The sequence below is a fragment of the Amblyomma americanum genome, chromosome 2, assembly GCF_052857255.1.
Source record: "Amblyomma americanum isolate KBUSLIRL-KWMA chromosome 2, ASM5285725v1, whole genome shotgun sequence".
Classification (NCBI taxonomy): Eukaryota; Metazoa; Arthropoda; class Arachnida; order Ixodida; family Ixodidae; genus Amblyomma; species Amblyomma americanum.
Window position 1 is genome coordinate 164,383,983 of NC_135498.1, and position 24,374 is coordinate 164,408,356.

Here is a 24,374-nt window from a genome sequence, read left to right on the forward strand (position 1 = left end):
TATTTATTTCGTAGTATACAGTATGAATGTCAAGCGAGAGAGAAATAAGTCACCGCACATTCCTAATTAATCACATGCATTTTGATGGATGAAAGGCAGCAGTTACTCTAGTGAGCGTTGTGTCACACCCACTTGCAGTGCATGTTCCAAGTTCTATAGTCTATATAATTCTATATGCGTTGCTAAGTTTTTTCTACGCGCTCACTAAAAATACTGACTGCTGGGGCCGTATTTCATATTTTACATCGTTCATTTGTCCATTTTGTTCTGTGTTATTGGCCGCTGAGATGTACACGCAGGTTACCAGTCTATGTGGGCAGCAGCCCGACCATTTTGCAGTTATGACCAACCGTACCCCACCAGTGAATTTATGAGCTGCGATATCGAACCAATGGCGATCAATCATGAAGTGCATCGCAGCGTTCCGTCAGCAGCCGGAGCCCGAACGTCACTGCTGGCTGCCATTGGCTGCCTAACGCCAATGGCAGCAGACGCAAGGTGAGGGCCAGTCGCCAACCAACGCAATCGTTGGGTCGCTTCCTGCAGACGCTCTGTCGGTGACCAATGACAGACGGCGAAATGGACAATGCACAGCTATGGAATGTGGCCCCTGGTTTACCGTTGCATTAGCGTCACAGCTGTCGACCTCAGGCTCATTGGTGAAAAGATGGCAGCTCTTACAGAATTGCCAGAAAATACATATTACACCGAACTATTCCACAATAATAGGGGGTCAGGCTGTTCGCCGTCGTTTGCAGTCTTGAAGACTATTCGTAGCAATCCGGTAAAACTAAAATACTTAATAAGAATTATTATGTGTCCTTGTGGTAGATGCACAACGTCCGAAAGTGAGAGCTCGGTAGCGTCACAAGCTAATGCATGACGCTGCAATATTGCACAAGCAAAAAGTTTCCCGCTGTACCTCACCCAGCCGCAAAAGTTGACTTCATACGCCACAACTAGCTAAGTGCGTTGGGATGGCGCATGCAGAAAATAATGCGCACTTAGCTTGTTCAGTCTTCGTGATGGGACAAAATTATAGCGACTGGCGTTCTACGTGAAAAGCTTTGAACAAAGTTCACTGCAGTGCTTGTGACGAAATTCAAACGGATGCGTACCGGCTACTGATTCGTAAATCGCGGAAAATAAGCGCTGACGTCTTCGCGATGCGTATGAGGTAATGCAACGCATGTACTGCCCAAACTTCGGCCAACGAGAAAAACAATGAGAACCGATGCGTTTGTTAAATGCGTGGAGGCTCGGCATGCGTGGCGTGAGAAAAATTGTCTCGCACTAACCGGAATCTCTCGCAAACATGCTCGTAGAAGTCGTCGCATGGGTGACTGGAGTAATCGTCGGCTCGAAACAGGTAGTCTCGGTTCCAAAGGCACACCGGCGTCTCGCACTGGTTCGAGTTGGTGGGCAAGAAGTACATGGGCGCTGGGTCGTCCTGCCACCGGCGGTAGCCCTGCACCAAGGCGAGAAGTGGTACTGGTGGGCGCAGGCCAGGTCACGGTGGAGCAATGAACCTATTCAAAGGAAGTGGAAAAAATGAAGTAATTATTGCGCTATCGTTAAATTCCCTGTGTCGCAGGAAAACCCTCGTAGGCGTTGACCGGCGGCGAGGCCAAAAACTTAGCACTAAGCGACCAGGTCCTGACTTCAAAATCATATGACCTAGCGCTGGTAATTCAAGCACCCCCAGGCGATCATACTCTTGCTTCTCGCATGTAGGGTGTGTTTCCCCAAACTTTGCACAACCTTTAAAAATAGGCTTTTTGAGTTAAAAGAGCGCTTTTTTGGGCATAGCATTGCCACCGGTGTAATACATCGAAATACGGCTAAGGCGTGCTAACTAGCAGGATGGTTAATTAATATTCAGTAACATTTTGAAATACTACCGTTAGGCTCCTTTATTATTAGCAGGCGTGTACCCCACCGTAAGTAATACCTATGTAGGTTTTAGAATTCTGAAAACGCGGTTCCCTCGGCGCTGTGGTGGAACAAATTTTGGCGATTTCGACGAGTTACGAGCACTGGAGAAGTCGCCTTGCCTGAAAGCTTCTCGAAAGCGCACGTATATTGGCGCGATGTAGCCTAAATTTGCCTTCTTAGTTGTTTTTTTACTCATTCCATTACTGAACGCTTGCTTATTGATTGAAATACATTAGGATGGTGCTGTGTACTACGTCACCGCAACAGATGGGGGCCAAAAACCTGAGCGGTGTGAAAGGAAGGTACGCTGATGCGCTGAGATCTCTCAGCATAAAAACAGGGTGGTTGAAACCGGCCACGACAACTTCAGTCCATGATGTCTCGAAAGCTGTGGGTGAAGGTGCAATTACAGGGGAAAAACGGACTAATCGTTGCCGTCGAAATTCTGAGGGTTTCCAGAAAGACACATTCTTCACCAGCACGGCATTGTGCTGGCTATTTCCGCCGTCTGAGTTCCAGTTTCTTCCTTCACAATACATAAAATGGCGCGAACAGGCTGAAGTAGATGAAACATTCCACTACATTTAGCTCCTGTTCGTGCTCTAAGACGTTTCTAATTACGACTAGCTGCTCATGTTTAGGATGAAACGAAGAATTTGGCTTAGTACAAGCAAATTGTGCGCTTTTAAAGCCGTGTTTTAAGTTACGGAAAGCGCATTATGTAAGTGCCGCGTCATATGTGGCACCAATAAAGCTATATTGAAAGCAGAAAGGAGCCAAACGTCTGCGCTAAATTTTGGTAACTTCTCCGAACATTGCACGATTCTCGGCTTTCTTAAACAACGACTATGGCGTTGAACAGTTGTACAGACGGAACGTTTCCTTAGAAGCAAAATTGTTTTCATCCCTTAAACCTGATGACGCTGTACGTGTATACTCATGGCTATAACCAGTTCAGGCTCATCGCCATCTTTCTTGAATCTAATAGAAAGTAACAGTTATACAATTATCCTGATTAGAGCACCAAAACTGCTGTGTTATGTGCGAAAATGCTACCTGAGAGGGCTAATTTTAAATAAAGCGAATAGGAGGAAATAACAGATAATAAAGGCTACGTGGCTAGAGAAATACAGCATCAGAGAACCTAGACATACTAGAAGGTCACAGCTCCTTTCCCGTGCCGCAGACGAAGTCCGATGATTCACCTAAAGTGCTCGGTGCATGATTCGTTGACTGGAAACATAGTGACAAACGAATCAAAAGAACTTATCAGGAAAGTGAAAGCGTATTGACTCTTCCTCTCAAGGGGGACACAATAGCCGCGCTGAAGATATTGAGAGCGATGAAGGGAGTAAGAAAGAATGAGCCGTACTAATGTTGGCAATATGACTAATTAAGGAACCCCATAACTTGGTGTTTCTGACCGCTGCCTTGCAACCGCCGAACACGCCGACGTTTTCGAGTTTCGCCTCCACTGAAATGCGGCCGCTGAAGCAGGAATTCAATCCAGCGGCCTTGTCCTCGGCAGCCGGACACCTTAGGCACTTAGCCACTGTGAAGTGTCAAAGCTAGAAACGGAAGCCGCTGTGTTCACTCACGGCTTTCCCAGAACTGGCGTCCAGGCCAGCGGTGGGGCGCCGCATGGTGCCACCGGTCAGCAGGATGACCAGCACCAGCACCACGATGGCCACGGCCACTGCCACGGGGAGCGAAAGGTGACGCCACTGGAAGCAGTCTGGGAATTCGGCTCCTGCTGCGGCGGCGCTTGGCGCCTGAGCGTTCCTCATGACCGATAGAGGGTTAATGTCGTAGACTTGTTCGGCGGCGATCCTCTAGGACTATGAGTGGCGCGCGTCTTCTTCTTCTTCTTCACCTTAGTAATTATGGCACCGTTCCTGTTCAGCTTCTTCTTTGTCCTCTGGACCGACCGAAACGAGCCGACTGGCAGGCTGTCAGTTTCGCAAACACTCCTGAGAATCGAGTTAGGAGCGCTCGCTGTACATAAAGTGTCAGGGGATAAATTACTGAACAAAGACAGCATAAATAAATTTAAAGAAACGTTTGAAATTTTCCACACCCCATAAAAAGAATCTCTGATGAATTCCGGAAATACGGCATGAAAAACGAAAAAAAAAGGCGCCGGATTGAGATTGGCTAGAGCAAATGCGAGCTAGGTTCACTAGGACTTCGTTTCAGTTCGAGACTTGGTCTTCAAGGCAAAGCACCCTTCGAACAAAGAATGACGAAATCGGACTTAAGCAACGGCTAAAGAGTATGACGTGACTGCGTTAATGGGTAAACGCCCATATACGCGGAACTGGTGATACTCTAAGTTATTTAGGGCTTCAGAGTGCGGGGGATAACTGCTGGGGGGCTCGAAGCAGCTGCTGCCACACATCCAATGCCAAAATATCGTAGTCTGGGAAGCTCTGGGAACCCCGCAAAAGGCGCAAGGCGGACTTATAAGCACACCTTACGTGCGCTATTAAATTGTGTGCATTTCCAACATAACAATTAGCGAGCGAAGCAGTTCAAAATGATTTAATACTGCAGTAAAACGTCTTAAGATGAAAAACAATATTCAGTTTCGTAAGGCAAAATAAGTATTGCTAACAGCTCCGAGACGTGGCCGACGCACAGTACTACGGGCAAGTTATTCGGCTTCGAGGTTGCCAAATCAAATCGTTCCTTATTTTAAACCACATTTACTAACTTCGTACTAACGTGAAACATTTTTTAGAACACAGTTAATCCTCTTTAAGAGATAAATAAGCATTATTAGTTTGATAATTGCCAAAGTACTAACATTTTTACCTCTTTTTTGGGGATTCATTGCTCTCTAAAGTAACCACCCCGTATACAAAATGCCTTATGACCGCAGACCGTACCAGAACCTTGGAAGAACGCTAACATTACCTTAATTCATAAGAAGGGAGATGTCAAGGACTTGAAAAATTAGACAGATCAGATTACTGTGAGTTCTCTACAACGTATTTACTAAGGTAATCACTAATAGAGTCAGAACAACCCTAGATTTCATTCAACCAAATGTTCAGGCAGGCTTTCGTGAAGAATAATCAACAAGAGACCACGTTTACACTATAAATCAGGTGATAGAGAGATGAGCAGAATATAATAAAACTCTGCAGATAGCTTACACCGATTACGAGGAAGCATTTTTCGCAGTACAAACCTCAGCCCTGATGCAGGGTTTGAGGAATCGGGGAGTGGAAGAGCTTGCATTAAAATAGTGGAAGATATCTATAATGAATTGAGAGCTACGATAGTCCTCCATAAATTCAGCAATAAATTTCATTAAGGAAGGGTGTCAGGGGGGAGTCGAGATCTAGCAAATGCCATTCGCCGTCTGTTTACAGGAGGTTTCCCGAGGCCTGTGATCCACCTGGATCTCCCACCAACGCCCACCTTCACGCCTATTTTGTCAAATCAGGTCCACGCAAACTCGGCTCATGTCAGCCATCGAGTCCCTCTTTAATTAAAAGCATGTTTGCAATCATCCTCATGCAAAGCCTTCAATCTAAAGTGTTCTTGATGATGTAAAAAAATTAGTATGTAAATAAAGAACCAGCAATTGCATGTACACGTAAAACGATTTTAGCGTGTCGACTCGTTATTCTGAACAGCTTTTCTTAGTGAACTGTGACGTGTGCAAGGAAAGCTCAAGGAACACAGGCCGCAAAGCATCGGTGTGTACAATGTACCTTTACGCAATGTCTAGTTCCGTATCACAGCTTCGCGAAAGGGTCGAGGCTCCAGCTCGGATCGGCGTGCTTGTTGCCCAACACGTGGGCGATGTATGTAATCAGGAGCGGCAAAAGTGTTTGGCACAGTGGAGCAGGAAGAAGCAGCCCCGTTATGGAAGCAGTACGGCACCAGCGAGGGTAAGGCGGATATAGCCTCTTTGTGCGACGACACTAAATCTAATAATCTGTCATGTCCAGCGTGGCACACCGGTTACAGGTGAAACAGGAAAACTGGTTTTGGAGTAAAGTCAATGACGCAGTTACTGTCTCACATACTTCGGTGGGCACCGGAACCGCGCCGTAAGGAAAGGAATAAAGGAGGGAGTGAAAGAATAAAGGAAGAAAGAGGTGCCGTAGGTCTCTGGAATATTTTCGACCACCTGGGGATCTTTAACGTCCACTGACATCGCACAGCACAAGGGCGCCTTTTGCGTTTTGCCTTCATCGTAACGCGGCCGCCGCGCTCGTGTTCGATCCCGGGTACTCCGGCTCTATAGACGAGCGCCTTAACCATTGAACCACGACGATGGGTAATAGTGTTTTTATTTTCTGGAACACATCATGCGTTTCCATCTTTTCGTTGGCATCTCTTGTAAGAAAAGGACTTCTATATTCGATAGAAAAAAGAAAACAGTTGGCTTCCCGCATTTTTTTTTTTTGAAAAGATGGACTGATCGACCACCAGCGCATGTTGACGACAAAGCTGAATCATTGGTCAGGTTTACCATGACAGCGGGGAATTTTACAGCCAGATATCCTACTTCAATTCCTTTAAAAGATATCGGAGATGCTGCACAATGCACCTACTTAGCCCAGCAACCGCTTTTCAGCGGGTGATCGTGGAAAGACGAGATGTGGAGCTCGCTGCGGGGTGTCAAATAAAATTATTTTTTGTCTACCACAGCATTTGTTTTGTTAAGTACTTCAAGTGTCGCCAACGATATGACTGCTAGAAAACTGGCGTAAAATACTGGAAATGAAAAGCCTATATGGTGGCCTTGTTGACAGAAAAGAAGAGGTGCCGTAACTCTCAGTTAGGATGGAAACTTGAACGGCTGTGCGAGGGAAGCTAAGGAGGAGCAGGCAAAGAAAAAAGGTCTCCGTAATGCGCAGGCGAAGGAAACTGAACGCCACGGGTTCGGATTTAGGTTTGACCTTCAAAGAAGTCGAGCACTCGAAGGTGAAATTTCATCGCACTGGCATAGAAGTGGTAGTTGCTCAGCTTGCATTGCCAGTGACCGACTGTCTGCTGGGATAATCTTTGCCAACCCAATTATACAAGGTATTGTTATGAACTGGCATACTGTCAGAATCGTCCACCGCGCGTCGTGCAAACAAAATACAGCTTCGTGTTTTTCATTATCATGATTTGTCATACCGCCAATATATCGAATGTGCTGGTTTATTCTTGCGTATTTTTGTCCTAGTAATGATTACTCAAACCATAATTAGTCTCATAATAAGTATCTGAATATATCTATATTAACTTTCTATTCTTTTTTGCTGCCAACTTCCGCTATCGGTCGTTTTTCAATGCTGTTTTGCTGCTTCACCTTTTTGCCGAAATATAAAAAATCCACTGTTGATTGAGAGTCATCAGGATCATCGTCATCTACAGCAGTAGCAGTTAACCATGCCCCGTGGCAGCTGCGGGCACCTCATCTCTGCAGTATTCATAATATCGTCTGCCTATATCACTTTCTGAAGCCCCCTGCTACGTCTGCATTCCCTTGGAACCGAGTCCGCCACCTGTAACGACCGTCGGTTATCTTCCCTTCGCACAACATGCCCTGCCATTGCACAATTAGTATTCTTGAGCTCGCATAGAATGTTATTAACTTCACCTTGTCAACTGACTCGCCGTGCTCTCTTCCTATCTCTTCACATTCACCTATCACTTACCTTTCCGTAGCTCGCTGCATTGCCCTCCGTTTTGGTTCAACCTATTTCAATACTCTTACTTTTCTGCCCCATAAATTAGTGGCCGTAAGATACCCAATTCTCATGCTTCTAGTTATTTCACTCATGTGGCCCGGACCTGTGGTCACTACCTGCCTGAAGTAGGTGCCTTTCCTGACAACATCCAACGCTTCGCCGCCTATCGTACACTGCGGTTGCCTTCCGGGCCATTTCAACATTACTTCAGTTTCGCTCCATAATAATGGTCACACTTACCCATCTCCTTCCCTGTTTAGGTCACTGATCACCTGCGCGGGGATCCATAAAACTGGCAGGAATAGATTGATGATGCAGAGGCTAAAGCCGACTTAAATCCGGTGATGACGCCACGAACTGGATAAAATTCAGAACAGTTGCAGAGTCATGTGAGTGATCCATGGCTATGTAACGTGCGATTGGTCAGGTAATCTGGTTCCAGCAGCACTTTCGTTGGCGCCGACGACTTGCAAACGAGATTTTGGAGAGTCTTACATAGCGCATATGTAATCTTTTAACGGATTTACGTATGTCGGCTCCTCAAGCACTGTTTCGTGGTGTGGAGCCTGCTTGGGCGCGCAAATGGAACTGTGCACGCGCTGGAGGCTTAAGCTAAGACGTTATACGTGGACGATAATACACTTTCGCTATGCTAAAAGTCCTTTTAACAGATCCGCTCTAAAATAGGAATAAAATTAATGACGCTTAGAAAAGAAACTTCACGCCTTCATAACACGCATTCGACAATCACAAAATAATTTACGCCACGCTGTTGAAACCAGTAATAAAGGTTCCCGTTTTTGTTATTTGTAGAAAATTTTAATGCAAATGTCACAACTGCTGTGACTTAAGTAGCATCGAGAGGGAATAGCTTTATTTTCTGTGTCATATACGACCAATACATGAAACACAGGTGCTGCGATCAAACTATGTTGTTGAAGATTTCGATTCGAATGCATTCATTGTATCAGGCAGTTGTCACACAGCTGCAGGCTGGCCGTATAAATTGTAGGAGATCCTTAAAGAATGCGTACGCTACTACATGCAGAGGGCGGAATTAAGCACGGCCCGCCGAGGTGCCTCAGTTGGCGCGGGTGCGATCCTGGCTATGAGGACGGAATTTTGACGGAGATGGATTACAAAAAAAAACCCTGCACTGTGCAATGTCAGTGCACTTTACATTCTAAGTTATTCCGAAGCACCACTACTACAGCGTCGCTCATAGCCCATGTGTTGCTCTTGGGCGTTAAAGCCCGCAATTAACAATTCACATTGTTTGGAATAAGCACGGCTTGGGGTAGCATAGAGGTATGAAGACAAAAAAGAAAAACAATGGCGGTGGTTTAGCTCTGGTTAAACCTGGAGTGACGCGATTGCTACAGCTGGCTGAGTGGAACTTGATCACGTGACCAACCACGTTACGAACCGCGTGCTCAGCCACGGCGCCGCGCCGCCGGTAGCAGCTCCGCACCACGTGACAAACCACATGAGAGTGTGCAGGCGCCGCCACACTGCAGGCTCGAAATGCTACCGTAATGTAGCTATCGCTACAAAAATGCCAATTTTCTTCGCGGGGTTCTCGCCACCAGAGGACAGTGACTGAGGGGCTGCAATCTTTTGATTAACTAATACCGCCTCTTAAGACCCTCAAATCGAGGATAGTATCGTTACGCAGAGGGGTACGGATATACTCTGATTATTGAAACGTCGGCTTTATTAAACAGCTGTGAAAAATAAGTAAATAGAAACCTAAAAAAGGAAAAATCATTTTAAGGCGAACCAAAGGAGGAAGACTACAGTAGCGATGTTAAGGACATGAAGTTTCAGTTTATCGATTTTAATTTTTAACCCCCCCCCCCACATCTGGCGCATGAGCTTGATAGGAAGACAATGTCAAACTTTTAATTACACTCCATCAATTTTTAACTTTTTATTGAAAGTCAGTAGGTTCTAACACTTAAATAATTGAAGAACTGATTTCTGCACTGCATGAAGGCATCGGCGATAATATGGATTTTTAGTACAAATTTAGGCACCAATTCTATAAATTCTTTTTTATAACAATATAGTCCTATCCGTGCTACGATAGCGCTGTGGCATGGAGTCAGGAAAGCTGTGAATGATTCTCTAGTCTATGTTAGCCCAATCGTGCAACACCTGGTCGAATTTCTCCTCGGCGCTGCTAGCTTTATTGTCCCTCTGATGACGCCAAAATCTGGTCTGATGTTCAATTGCAAACATCTCTGCTCACCACCTAAGTGAAATTAAAAGGTCCAACCTCCTACTCTTCAATTCCTTTTTCAGAAGCGTAGAAGAGTGCGTACAGAATAAAAATATACGAAGACGCAGCCGGACCAGTTGACGGACGTTTTATTGTGCTACCTACCTATTCAGGAGGTTGATAGCACTCATAGTGTGCTCTCCTGGACACCAGTAGGTTCGAAGTAACGAATTTGGCCATGAATTGACCGCGAAAACCGTCGCAGAAGGATCATAACTATGATGTGCCCCTCTACACCTCTGCTGAAATCCTGCAATACCAGAGGGTAGGACGATGAGAATTACCCAAACCCTCGAATGGATTAAGCAAGGAAAAAGAAATTAAATTAAGATCGATACAAAGCAACACCTTTAACATCTTATAATCACTACACACGCGTTACCTAGAACTGTAAGGGCGAAATGACGGCGCAATATAAGCGGTGCGGATATGTGCCACATGCAATGGTCCTGCCGGAAAAACAAGGCCGTATCCTCCATCCCGAAACTATAATCAGTGGGTGGCCACCCTACTCACTGAGGATCCCATTTGGCTCGTAAACAGAGACACTGCGGCAGCATGGACCAATCTATTACTGAAAAAGCAATATAACCATGAGGTTGATAGCCTTCATAAACGAAAGAATTGTCAATTGCACACTGATGTACGTATGCGCACACATGATTTGTTAAAGGAACACAGAACCCGTCAAGCTGCATCCACAGCTTTTTGTCTCTGCTACTAACGTCTGTAACAATGTCGAATAAAATACAATGTAATGAAATGAGCAATGTTTGTCAGAAAACCTTTCAAACAAATCGGACCGTCTTTCTGTAGAAGCGTAATATCCAAAGTCGCGGTTATTGCGTGCCTATCGAATTGACCCTTTCAAAAATTATCTGGCAAACCTCTTTCATCAACCTAATTTATTGAAGGAGACCAACGCCACTAGTAGAGAATCACTACCGTGTGGTTGCATTCCCGTCGTTATGGTTTAATGTAGGAATTTGATAACGATGTCTATACACGGTGTTTCACCCAAGAATTTACATAATTTTAAAAATAGGCTTTTTGAGTTAGAAGAGCGGTTTTTCGGCATAGCTTGTCTGTGGTGTAGTACATCCGAATACAGCGAAGACGTGCTGACTAGCAGGCTGGTTAACTAATATTGAATACTTAACTGTTAGGCTTCTTAATTGATGGGAGGCAGGGAGCCTACCTTACGTAGTACCCATATTTTTTAGAATTTAGGAAACACGGCTACCGTCGGTGCATTGGCCGAACAAATTTATACGAGTTACATGCGCTGGAGTGGTTGCTTTGTCCCAAGCTTCTCGACAGCGCATGCCTTTTGGCACGATGTAGCCAAAAATAGTTGGTCGACAATAACGAGGGTAATCGCGTTTTTGAAATTCTGAAGGCTGATATGGATATTATTAAGTTTGCGCTCCACGCCTCCCAGTAATTTAAGAGCGTAACAATAATAGTTACAAGAAAAATAATTCATTATTAGTTAACCAGCCTGCTGTCTTAGCTGTGTTCTGATGTACAACAGCGCTGAAAATGCTGTGCTGAAACAAGCGCTTTTCCAAATCAAAAAGCCTGCTTTTAAAATTTGTGTAAGACTTAATGAAACCCTGTATAGTGCGTTTGGGGCAACGTGTAAAATAATGCCATAATTTGCACACGACAAGAACTTCAAATTCGTCTAACGAAATCCCTCTTCCCCGTTGGTTGTCTAACCACGCAAGGTGTCCCTTTGCCTATATCATCCTGGAAACCAATTATTTTCCAGATGAACGGGTTTAGATTTGGGCTGCGGTGTTTAGCTCAGAAAATTGCGCATGATGTCTCATAGCTCACGGGGCCACTGCACAGCCTGACAGCAAGGTCCAGTGAGTGGATATGTCGATCACAGAGAGTTATGACTTTTTTCCGCTCGTCCGAGTAAAGCGCTATCTTTGACTTTCATATTCCAAAGCAGGCTGTTCCGTTTCTTTCTTTTTTTTTTTTTGGGGGGGGGGGGGAGTTGTAATGTTAAATGTTGGCAGCTTCACTTCCCATGGTGGCCTGTCTAGAGCCGCAGATTTTTTCCGCCCTCCAATGCGCGACTGTTCTGACCGCCGCATTCGTCATCTGATCCGCAGCTGCCGAAAACTGAGGGCTGGCGGTTAACTAGTGCGTTTGTGCAGTCGGTGGGTGCCACGCACAGCGAGCTGAGCAAATGGTGTTCTGCTTAGAGTGTGTTATCGGCTATGGTCGCCGAAATCAGGCTGCACCCCACGCGCATGATTCAAGTCCATCACCACTGGAGGTATTTTTTTTCAACAACCAGTTACGGGGGGACCGGAATTCTAAGCGCATTCCTGTTGCGCCTGAGGCGGATGCTCTACCTACATCTCATTGCTGCTATCGACGTATCCAGAAATAGAAAAAAATATGCATATATGCGTCAGTTTGTTTTGTCAAGCACAGGACACAAACACACAAAACACACTAAAAATATATTTCCTTACAATCTTCAGATGTGTGCGTTCTGCGAGAGCCATCGAGGAGCAGCACATCTAGACAAAAAAAAGTTCCTCTAACATATCTATTGCGGAACTTGAAGAAATTGCCCACATATTTACACGTAGTCCTGGCCCTTACGACTGGCTCAAAACAGATAAAGCACAAAATACTGTCTTCGGGTATCACAATATCAAGAGAAGCCTGCTTCAGAAATGTCACAACGTCAAGCACAAAAATGCTGCAGCACAGCCAACGACGTCAAGATATACTGTCAGCATGTATTGCATTCTCGTATTACATTAATGTTTCTCGTCAGACATTCGAATACCAATATAAAACAGTGAACATTAAGAAGGACACAGAACCGTCTAAATTGATTTTGTGTCCAGAGGTCAACACTGTAGAACAAAATGTATCTAGTCTTCCAAAATTCGTTTCCTCAGGAGACTCCGTCAAAGAGGAAAAAATGAAGTACATACGAAAGGATCAATACCCTATTCGCAACTGTAACGCGCACCTTCAGTGATTTTGCGGCCTTTTGAAACCTTGTTTCTTTTTGCGCTTAGAAGGGACTTCTGAAGGTGATCCAATGTTTAGAGATTGTGACTCGGCCTTTTGGAGGGGTGATCCAACTTCTTCGGAAGTTGGCACAAGCTTTTGCTGGGGTAGTCCATTGCTATGCGAGGGTAATGCAGTCGTCTGCTCTGGAGAACCGGGAGACCCAGCGCCTTTCAAACCCGATTCAGCATTTTGAGGAGATGAACCAAGCTCTTGTAAGGGTGATGTAGTCATACGCTGCGGGCAAATGACAGACGCTGGGGAGGTCACCCCAGACGTAACTGCGCTTGGAGCTGCAGACGCGCCAGAGCTTGTCGGCTCCCGCTTAGACTTCCGATGTTCTTTCGAGTGGCTTTGCTTTGCCGGCTTCCCAAATGCTTGAAGGGGATGAAGACGTTCCTTTAGGGCTTGCTTTCGCTGCTTTTCGTCTAAGGTGCCCGGATCGGTGTCTGTCTTCTGGTGGACGAATATCTCAGGTAGCCACTGGACTGCCAGCCCGCTGACCAAGCTCAGCACTGTCATGACAATATTCAGGGCTAATATTCGGTGGCCTTCAGCGTAGGTGTCAATCAATGTGGCCAAAAGAACTCCCGCATGGCCGATGGAATAGGATATGCAAAACCCAATGCTTCGTATTGCAGTGGGGAACACCTCTGCGGTATAGACGTAGTTGACGCACATAGCGGCAGCAGTGGTACTGTAGACCGTCAGTGTAGACACCGACATCCCGGTTCTGAACCTCCATTCGTACGAGACTGTTTGAAAGACACTGCACAAAAACATCAAAGCCAACACGGTGGATAACGTGACTCTTACGCCTCGTTTCTGCATGCCGTAGTAGACGGCGATGAGGAACCAGATTTTGAACAGGTGAGCAGGCACTATCCAGTGGCTTTCCAAATCCATGCGGCCCATCCGTGAGCCATAGTAGGCGAATGCCACCCCTAACCAGGATAGAAATACTGACATGGCGCGCCGCCGAAAGGAGGCGGCTAGGAAGATGCGCGCCGAGCCACCTGTGCCCGCTTCGGAGGCTGTCTCTCGCTTCTCCAGCTGTCGCCTGAGCGCTCTGAAGGTGGCTCTGGCCTTGGCCATGTCCATGTGGTTGGATTTTGCTGCCTGCAGCATAGTGCTCTCAGCCTGGCGAATTTTCCACGTGGACAGCAACCAGACGGGGGACTCTTCGAGTGAATAGCACCAGGCCAGCACAGCTGCCGTGGCCACGACGAGGAGCGCGTGCGACAGCGTCCGGCCAGGACGGAGCGGCCGCAGGAAGGTGTACAGCGCAGGCGTTAACGTGGTGGCCACACTATTGGCCAGGAGGATGTACAGGGCACGGTGCTCATGTCCGGTCACTTCGTAGAGGACGATAAAGTTCAACACGTTGGTCGCGCTGGCAGCGGCGGAAATGACGAACCGGGCCGTGAGGAAGACACCGAAGGCCGGCGTCGAACCGGCCGCTATGCTGGCGAACAGCATGATGGTGGCGCTCAGCAGTACGACCGGCCTGCGGCCGACGTGGTCAGCCATTATGCCGGCCACAGGCACCAGGCATAGCGTGCCCAGCGTGTACACGAAGGTGGACATGGAATACAGCCAACTGCGTTCGCAAACGAGGTTCCACATGCTGACGATGCTGTCACCAACGTTCGTCGTGTCGTAGTCCCATCGGGCGCAGGGAACCTCTTGGCGTTCCTCCTCGGCGTCGTCCTTGGAAACCAAAAAGGAAATTAAGGTGGTAGCTGAATTAAGTGACGTCACCATATTAACGTTGAGTGATAACATGTAATAATAATGTAATGTTAATTTATTTAGCATCAAGGGTAAGCACGGACCGCGAACCTGGCCTGAACAAGCAATTAAGAAATACGAGGTAATTTTGTCGAAAAATAAGAATATATTCCTCCCTGCAGCGCAAAGTGGGAAGGGAGAGATATTTTTGTATTCATATAGTCTGACGCCTAATCAAAATGGTTTATCTTATGCAGATGAACATAGGAAACAAATTTCATTGAGAAACCTGAAGTTTGCCGAATGAACTACAAGTGATGCAGATTTATCTGAGAGAGTTTCACTGGGAAAAAAAAGCTCATAATAAGAGCGGGTGGTTTGTTCGTTCATCAGGCCCGCTGCTGTGCTGCCGTATTGGCGCTTGCCATAACGCGCCAAAGTTAGCGCCGCCGCGGTTGATGCAACGGCGTGCAAGCATGCCCAGTGTTCTACTCTTTCCGGGATTCCTAGCATGAAAGGTATACCTTGGAAGCCTTCACCTTGGTGAAGGCCTTCAATGTAAATGCTTTTAGGACAAAGGTCGTTAGGTCAAATTACTTTTGGTCAAAGACGTTTAGAGTAAAGACCTTAAATGCCTTCTGGTTGAATGTGTTCATGGCAAATGCCTCCCGGGAAAAGGTAATTAGGTCAAATGCCTTTAGAACGTAACAACCTAAGCGTCCAGTGCAACTAGCGCTATTGCAAAATATTGCAGACATAGGCATGCTAAGCCAGCTGCAATTTTTTTTTGTTTTTGAATAGGCTCCATTTACCACTTCGGAAACGACCGCCAGCAATGATGTTTAAGCCTCATTCCCGATATTCGCAGCAATTTTCGTTTAAAGCTTGGTTCATTTGATGGGGCACCAGGTGCATTCTCACGGGTGTTATTAAAAATTAAAAACCGAAGGAAGTGGCAGAGAGTATTAGCTTTCTACGCCATGGTTATTTTGGCACCAAACTGATTTGCTTTCTGCTTTTATGAATTTAGGACGTCCGGATCTGGCGACCCTCCTCCTATGTGGGCTTGCAGGACTAGCAACGGGGTTAAATTGACACAGCGCCAATCACGGCATAGCTGCGACATTGGCTAGCCCCGATTACCCAAGATGTTTACAAGACTGCTCATTGTAGTCTTGCTTGCTATCCTAGGCACATAAACCTTTTGATTCGGGACACCCGGGGTAAAATATTGGCACGATTTTTGGTGCCCTAGTACAAATAGTGGTCCTTCCCTACATTTAGCGGTTGTGTGCTATGCTTTTTCTTGGGTTCTGCATTGTGGCAGGCTGCCCACCTGCTCACCGCTGGTGGGAAAACTGGCCAGGTGTGTGTGTGTGTGTGTGTGTGTGTGTGTGTGTGTGTGTGTGTGTGTGTGTGTGTGTGTGTGTGTGTGTGTGTGTGTGTGTGTGGTGTGTGTGTGTGTGTGTGTGTGTGTGTGTGTGTGTGTGTGTGTGTGTGTGTGTGTGTGTGTGTGTGTGTGTGTGTGTGTGTGCGTGCGTGCGTGCGTGCGTGTGCGTGTGCGCGTGCGCGTGTGTGTGTGTGTGTGTGTGTGTGTGTGTGTGTGTGTGTGTGTGTGTGTGTGTGTGTGTGTGTGTGTGTGTGTGTGTGTGTGTGTGTGTGTGTGTGTGTGTGTGTGTGTGTGTGTGTGTGTGTGTGTGTGTGTGTGTGTGTGTGTAAATATGCACTTGGCAATCCGCCCAACAGATTGTGACCAAAGTGCCCTCTGAGATAGGCGGCAGTTCCACGAAGAATTGTTCGGGACAGGTTGCTCGGGAAGAGCAGCCTGGGTCTTCCGTCGATGGCAACCTCCGCCATCACAGTGCAGTGGCGCATCGTTTAAAGGGACGCTCAAACGGTTTTAAAATTTCGTGATATTCAGCGTTTGGGAAAAAGCAGCCTTGCAAATCAGGTATTTCAATTTGTAGTCGAATCTTTTCGGAAAGGAGCAGCAGGTGCGGCGTGCGGTTCACCATCGCTGCGGCCGCGAGCCCTCTCCACCGTCGGAACGAAGCGCGCCCCGCGCTGCGTCGCCGCCACGCCGCACGCCGCTCTACCACCCGAACCGCGCGTCGCATGCGCAGCATTGCGTATATAAGGCGGAGATGAAAGAAGCGGCTGTATCACAACGTTTAACGTGGATGCAGAGGAGAGTCCGGCTGCTGCTAAACGGCTGTATAAACAAGATTAACTCTTCCGATCCTGAGGTTATCGCCCGGCAGTTGGCTCTTCAAGAAAGAAATAGGCGTCAGTAGGCAAAGAGCAGCGGAGACGCCCGAATACAGAGAGGAAGGGCTTGCAAACGGAGATGCTAGACTGCCAAGCGTAATAGACGGCGCATGGCCGCCAAGATGGAGCCTATATGTCTCTCTTTGGTAACATTACAGAGACACAAGCTCAGATAGGGAAACGCACCTCTCGCCACGTACATCCTGGCATAGCCGAGCTAAGCCACTGCCAATTATTCTTCAGTTCGGTTTTTTTTAGACAACTAGCTTTGTGCAGCATGCCGGAACTGCCTACGCGGTAAATGTTATTGCATCAATATTTCTCTTTTGGTCATTGTATTTTCTAATCTTTTTAGAGAATTTTTGCCTTTTCCACTTAGTTCACATCCGTACTTACATAGAGCCACTTACTTCACCATTTCATACAGTTGTCACACGGACAGTCTAATCGCGGTTCGCCGTTGTCACAAATCTCGCCATCGTACTCGGTTACGGCGCCCAACGTGATCGGTAGAGCAGCTGTATTTGAAAATACCTTAGTCAGTTAGAGTGCCTTCCGACGCGCCGTTCACTGGCAGCACTGCTTCCACCGCCGTACATCACCGCGCCTCCCGCAAACCGACCGCGCCAAGCTACCGTCTCTACGGCGAAGAAAAGCGTGATAAAATTTGTTGTCTTAACCAATAAGCCCTGGGACAAAGAAGTGTAAACAATGAATCCTTCTGGAGGATCGCTGGCCTGCGCCGAGCTGCTGGTAGAGGTGATGCAGCTCCGAAGGAATTCTCTTCACAGCCGCATAGCAGCTGCCGCCGGCGCGGTCGCCTGCACGCTACCTCCTCTGCTAAGGCGCCGCTAATGCGATCATATCTTTCTTGTAATATGGGACAACGGGGTTCTCTGTAAGGTAGTGCCACGAGCAGACAGACCATTGACTACGGCGCTGTACAAGTCCAAAGCGAAGTCCGCTGGGGCCTCGATGCGAAACAAACTAGGCCTACCGACGACAAAGGAGCAGCGCACTGCCAGAGCAGCGTCGTCAGACGTGGGCAACCTCTTGAGGTTTCGACCTCATGAGGTCAACCTCAACCTCACATCGTGAAGTGAGATTGAGGTGAGGTCGGCGACGGCTCGAAATTTAGTGAGTGAGGTCACCAAATCAAACCTCAACCTCACTCGTGAGTTTTAGGTTGAGTGAGGTCGTCATTCAGTGAGGTCGATATTTTGAGGTCGAGACATTTTGCAGTTGTTGCCGCTTCCAAAGCGGAGTTGGAGCGCAACACCGCAATGTTCATGCAATGACGCTTAGTGTTAGGTTTTGGATGTATAGACAACCGGATGCCGCAGTCCGCTCTTAGCTTTTGGTGCTGCGCCGTAATGTCCGTTGAGCCTAAGACTACAGGTGGACCCACCCCTCTGGCCTTCCTGGAATGGGTGCTGCTGTCACGGCACGCCACTCTCCCTCCCCGTTCTTCCGCTGGCGTAGCAGCCATAGCTGCCTGCCGGTCGGCTCAAACTCCCGGGAGCACGCAAAGCACATAACTCTTGTTGACCCGCGGCAGCTTTCTTTGATGCCGCAAACAAATAAGTTCAGTCCAACAAGCAGGCAATAAATTCGTCGCACCGTGGATTGCCACAAGCAAGATTGCTTCGTGTGCATGCTCGTTGTCGGCGCTGACGCCACGGCTCTTGCCCGAGTAAAGGGGATCCTGCTGTACATTGCAAGCTGACTTAACATAAACTGGAGCAGTCGGCACAGGCAAGAGAATGTGATTCAGGCGGTTCCTAACATGACACATGCTGATTTGATTAAAAAAGCACGAAGCCAGAAAAACCTGTATACCACCGTCGAATCTTCTGATCTGTCTTCACCTTTCGAATCTCACACTGGTTATGTATATTCCCGTTCCGTAATGCAAGCAGATCTAAATATAATTTCACTGTTGTATCCTTCCGAATAGCCTCTTTTTGGTCTCCGGTTCCTTGTTCCTTCTCGGAAATGTACTTCTTATGCCGAAACACCGCAGCACGGGGTGCACGTACCGGCATAGCGGTGATACAGAGGTGAAAAAATGCAAAACTATAATGGAAGTATGGTGATGGGGCAGCTGATTCCTTTTATGTTTTTTTTTTAAATGAAGATGTGCGAATAGAAATGATTACGTGGAGGCGCTGGGCTGCTGCGTCGCTGTTTCAAACCTTCTAATACAACGTTTAATACGTCACACTGCTGTTAACTTCTGTTTTAGTGTGCGATTTTTGGTTGTATGTTTGTAATTATTCTGTTTTTTTTCTTGTCTCGTATGGGATCAGTTAGGTTGGTGGTCTGCCTTACAGACGACCAGCCACTACACGTTATCTTTCCTTTAAATATTTTGCAGAGCCCCATCGTTCACTTTAAACGGTTTCGCGGAACGCTCACACGGTGATCGCAGGTAAACAACTTCGAGGATGCCGGCGTATAATTGATTAGTTCAGTTTTGAAGGAAAACAAGCGATTGACTTAAAGCAGCTTGCATGTCCCAAAGACTGGTTGACGCAATGGTACCCAGAATTCTGTTGAGGCGTATGAGTATTTAGGAGGTGTATTTTTGTGTGTGTGTGTGTGTGTCTGTCTGTGTGTGTGGGGGGGTGCTCGGAAAAAGATTTCGCTGCGGCGAAATTTGAGCGCAGAGCCGTGGTGATCTTCACAGAGAGAGCGGTTGCAGTTGTATTAACCCGTGTGATTTTATAGAGCCGGCACAGTGTTCGAAGACGTAATCTAGCCTTTCGTGCAAAATGCCACGGGATCACCGAGTCATCGGAGAATTCCCAGGATTCCGAAACCACTGCCATCGCCCCCCGGAGGGAAGTGGCGGAAACGGGGGAGTGTCTTGACCTCCCAAGAACATCAACATCATTATCTTAAATGATTAGCTGCAGGTATTCCTGTTTTCCGCACAATAATTTTCTTTGGTTGCTGGGTAACGTACTGTATTTTATGAATCTTCTTGCAACTTTTAATTTGGTAGCGGTATGTCGGACTTCCCCAGGCTCATAGACACACTATTAGCATCATCATGATCATCGCCATAATCTCAAGGGTCAACGGCCTGAGTAATTGCATGCTCATTGCAGTATGTCATACATGAGAACTGGCACGTTTACCTGCTGAACAATCCGAATGTGATTAATGTGGACCGGGTGTTGGGCACTCTTTGTAATGCGTCATGCGCTCATGTGTAGTAATGTGGGATCCATATGGATCTTGAAAATGGGGGTGGAAAAGGGATGGGTGGAGGCCTGGTATGACGTGAAATTACATCGCTGTCACGTGACTAGGTGTGACGTCATATTACATCGTCGTCACGCGACTAGGTTTGACGTGCCATTACATCGTTGTCATGTGACCAGGTATGACGTCACGCTCATATGTTGTCGTCACTAACTATACTAATTAGTCATTACTACCTAATTACAGTATTCAGCATGGATTAATTATGTAATCTGATCATATTTGTCGCATGACTCGTCTGCTCGTGACGTCGCATGGTATCGTTTTTTGCGGATATTACCTTGCAAGTGAGCCACCTAATGCTTTCGCAATAATAAAAGAAGCCGCTCGCTTCTACACATACATAAATACAACGCGCCTCTGTGTGCTGCAGTCGCAGCGCTGCCTGGGTGACAAAATTATTATCTGCGCTTAGTCCTCGCGCTATGCCGGATAGAGCTAGAAATCTAAATATACTGATATGCGTCTACGTAGCCGTCGTATTAGAAAGTACACCGACGACCAGTTTCTTTGCATTCGCTAACTATTCTAAAGTCTGAAAAGAGTATCGTGAATGCCTCCTCCCCTCCCAGTTTCTGGTAGACGGCGTAGTAGGTGTGTGTTTGTCAATTGCCGGTTTGTGCGTGAATGAGCGAAAGGCTTCCAATACGAACAAGTATACACGAAGCAGGTATCAGAACATTGACACTGATAAAGTACTCTCCGACGTACCGGTGGTAACCGCGTATGGGACACCCCTGCCCGCAGAACAAAGACTCTTCGACGGTTCATCCCAGATTATTAGCTTCTCCTATTGCGTGCACCTCAATAGTGTCTGAACACACCTTATTAAATAATACCATCACCATTTTGTCTTTCTTGTCAAACAGGTTCCTCAGAATTCTTTTTAACTCAAAAACTCAATCGTTTCTGTCTTTTTTTTTTGTTTTCTGAGGTTGAGCAGACGAACTCCACCTCACAATTTGAGGTTGAGGTGAGGTTGAGTGAGGTCGGCAGTGGCCTCAGGAAAAGTGAGGTGAGGGCGTCTCAGGAGGCCTCAACCTCAATTGATGAGGTTAAGGTTGAGTGAGGTCGGCAAATAATTTTTGAGGTTGAGGTGAGGTCGAGATTTTTGATGTCAAAGGCCCACCTCTGAGCGTCGTACGTGGCGCTCGTGGGCCTACCACTGCAGTAAGTTCGCGAAATTCGCTGCTGCGAGCGTTGCATACGTGTCGCTTATGCATTCGTGCTGCGGCAAAAACCGTAGCTTTTTCCACGGTACGGCGCTAGAATGCATAGTTTGTGCACCGTGGGGTGGTGCTGCAATACACTGTTGCTGCGCCACCCAACCGCGAACTCACTCCCCTTCACCCAGTTTAGCATTTTATTGCAGTTCTAAAAGACAATCGGGAGTAAGTCGGCACCTCCTAATAGATAAATAAACAAACAAATAAGCTGCTTTACCATGCGTTATTCTTGTAAGCATACCGGCAATATTAAATCGATCATGTTTACAAGCCATCACGAAGTTGATGCTCCGGCTTTTTTGTAGCAGCGAGTGCAAAATAGCGCTTCGACACTATTTCCTTCTTTCTTTTCCCGTCCCTTGCACATGCAACTACGCAAAACATATGTACAAGTCGACACTTCCGACACGTCCAAATGTGGCGGCTTCGCTTTCGCTGTCGACGCACACAAAAGTCTCATTGGTTACTCCGGTTTCTGTATCCGCTGAAGGCTCGAACATGTACTGTACGGAAAGCGTTCAAGCTGTTCGCTTGAGAAATCCATAATTTTCTATAATTACTTGCCAAGCCATCCGAAGCAACGTGCTTCGATGCAACACAATCGGCTCCAGCCGGAGATCACGCGAATGTCAGGACGGTCCGGCCAATCACGGGCAACAGTGGCGTTCGCTCGGTGCGCTGATTTACTGGTGAGCGTGTGCGTGTAAAAAACAGCCTTTGCATTTTATTACCGCACACGCTCACCAGTAAATCAGCGCACCGAGCGAACGCCGCTGTTGCCCGTGATTGGCCGGACCGTCCTAACATTCGCGTGATCTCCGGCTGGAGCCGATTGTGTTGCATCGAAGCACGTTGCTTCGGATGGCTTGGCAAGTAATTATAGAAAATTATGGATTTACTGGTGAGCGTATGCGTGTAAAAAACAGCCTTTGCATTTTATTACCACCCGCCGCGGTGGCTCAGTGGTTAGGGCGCTCGACTACTGATCCGGAGTTCCCGGGTTCGAACCCGACCGCGGCGGCTGCGTTTTTATGGAGGAAAAACGCTAAGGAGCCCGTGTGCTGTGCGATTTCAGTGCAAGTTACAGATCCCCAGGTGGTCGAAATTACTCCGGAGCCCTCCACTACGGCAATCTCTCTCTTCGTTTCTTCTTTCACTCCCTCCTTTATCCCTTCCCTTACGGCGTGGTTCAGGTATCCAACGATATATATGAGACAGATACTGCGCCATTTCCTTTCCTGAAAATACAATTATTATTATTATTATTATTATTATTATTATTATTATTATTATTATTATTATTATTATTATTATTATTATTATTTTTACCCTCATTTTAAAGGAAATATTCGTCTTCAACAGAGAGAAAATAACAAAATGCCGCTGAGAACCCAATTTTTTCGAAAGAAGTTTCAGCTTCCCTTTAACCGCTGCACCACTGCGGTAGGTGTGGTATGGGGACTCCCAGCGATCTATGAATGTACAAGAGAGAATGATCAATTCCGCATATATAGGTATTAACGCATTATCGCTATCCAAACAGCTTCCATCCTTGAAGATGGGCTCCGAAGGGCAGAACGAATTGTAAAACAGAATTTGTAGCACGCCTCTATTTTGTATTTGGCCTAACTACTGAAATCGACCGTCATTGTTTTTTATAATATATGGCGGGAGTTCATGCAACAGTGTTGCCGTTTGCAAGTTAAAGCTGTGCTTAAGTTACTCAAATCTCTCAAATTCTCAAATTCTCAAATTACTTCAATTCTCTCTATCTCAAAATTTTTGTGACTATAAGGAAGAAAACCAGGTTAGATAAAGGTGGCACCACGACGGCGCCTGTTAGAATTAAGTGTGGCGAAACAGATGGAAGAAGCTATGCAAAATATGAAGCTCACCTGGACTGGCGGGTCGTACATGGTGCACTTGCTGAAGCTTCCGTCGTTCAGGACTGGAATACCCACGTTCTTCCAGTGCTGGACGGGCAAGTCGCGCCAATCTGGAGGCGGCAGGCACCAGTGGTCCACGGGACCACCGATGAGTAAATAGGCGAACGCGTGCATCAGGAGAACGGTCAGGCTGAGCGTTGTGCACAGCAACACCGACTCTTGGAACTGTCCGTGGCCCAAGATGACGTAGACGTTCTCCTGAATAACGGCTCGCGAGTCGGCGCCCACGAAGCCCTCCAGGAGGCTAGGAGGTCCTGACTTGGGACCCGCGTCCGCGGCGACTTCCGCATTTGACTGCATGGCCTTATTAGGATTAGGCAATTGCCGTTGAGAAAACAAAACTCGTGCCGGTGCTTGGTGTCACGTCCAGAAGCTGCGCAACTTGGCTTGTGTCAAATGGAGACGCTTCCACCAGCGTGGGTTCAATGCCTCGAGAGAGCATCCATCGAAGGAACCTCACAGCGGCTGATGACTTGGAATATTGACGACGTCGGTAGGAGGGCACTTATCTCTTGGCTTGAGAGGCGACTCAGCTGAAGCCAGACCGCCAGGAAGCTGATCATTCCGACCTCGTCAGCTTCTTTCATGCTCGCACTGTTACGCGCGCGGTACACGCATCCGATGACTAGAAAATTTTTCTTCTTTGTTGCTATCTGTGAAAACTGTACCTTGGTGGCAGCTCATTCGATAGGCGTGGTATCTTGAAATTCTTTAGACACACAAGTTCAGTTCAAGTGCGAACGTAATTTGAATGGAATTGTAGGCATGTTAGACCGGAGTACAACATATAAGAATGCAGGAAGGTGCGACGGGAGACTCTGGGATAAATTAATCTGAGCCTTTCCTTGTCGCTTAAGAACCAAATTTGACTTCTTTTATTCTTAGATGTCTGTGGACCTTATTTATTCACTTGTTTTGCAATTTTAGAGCGCATATTTAGTTGCACCTTTAACTCGCCACATTCCTGTCC

At 46.9% G+C, this 24,374-nt stretch overlaps 1 protein-coding gene across 1 annotated transcript; it reads right to left on the minus strand.

Annotated features, from left to right (window-relative positions):
* Positions 1-4,280: 4,280 nt before the first annotated feature.
* Positions 4,281-23,704, minus strand: LOC144120202 (beta-alanine transporter-like). The gene is made up of 3 exons (XM_077652618.1): positions 23,354-23,704; positions 13,780-14,673; positions 4,281-4,364 (listed from the first exon to the last, which is right to left on the minus strand). Exons 1-3 carry the CDS (start codon positions 23,702-23,704, stop codon positions 4,281-4,283), a joined length of 1,329 nt encoding a protein of 442 aa, XP_077508744.1.
* Between the last annotated feature and the right edge of the window lie 670 nt (positions 23,705-24,374).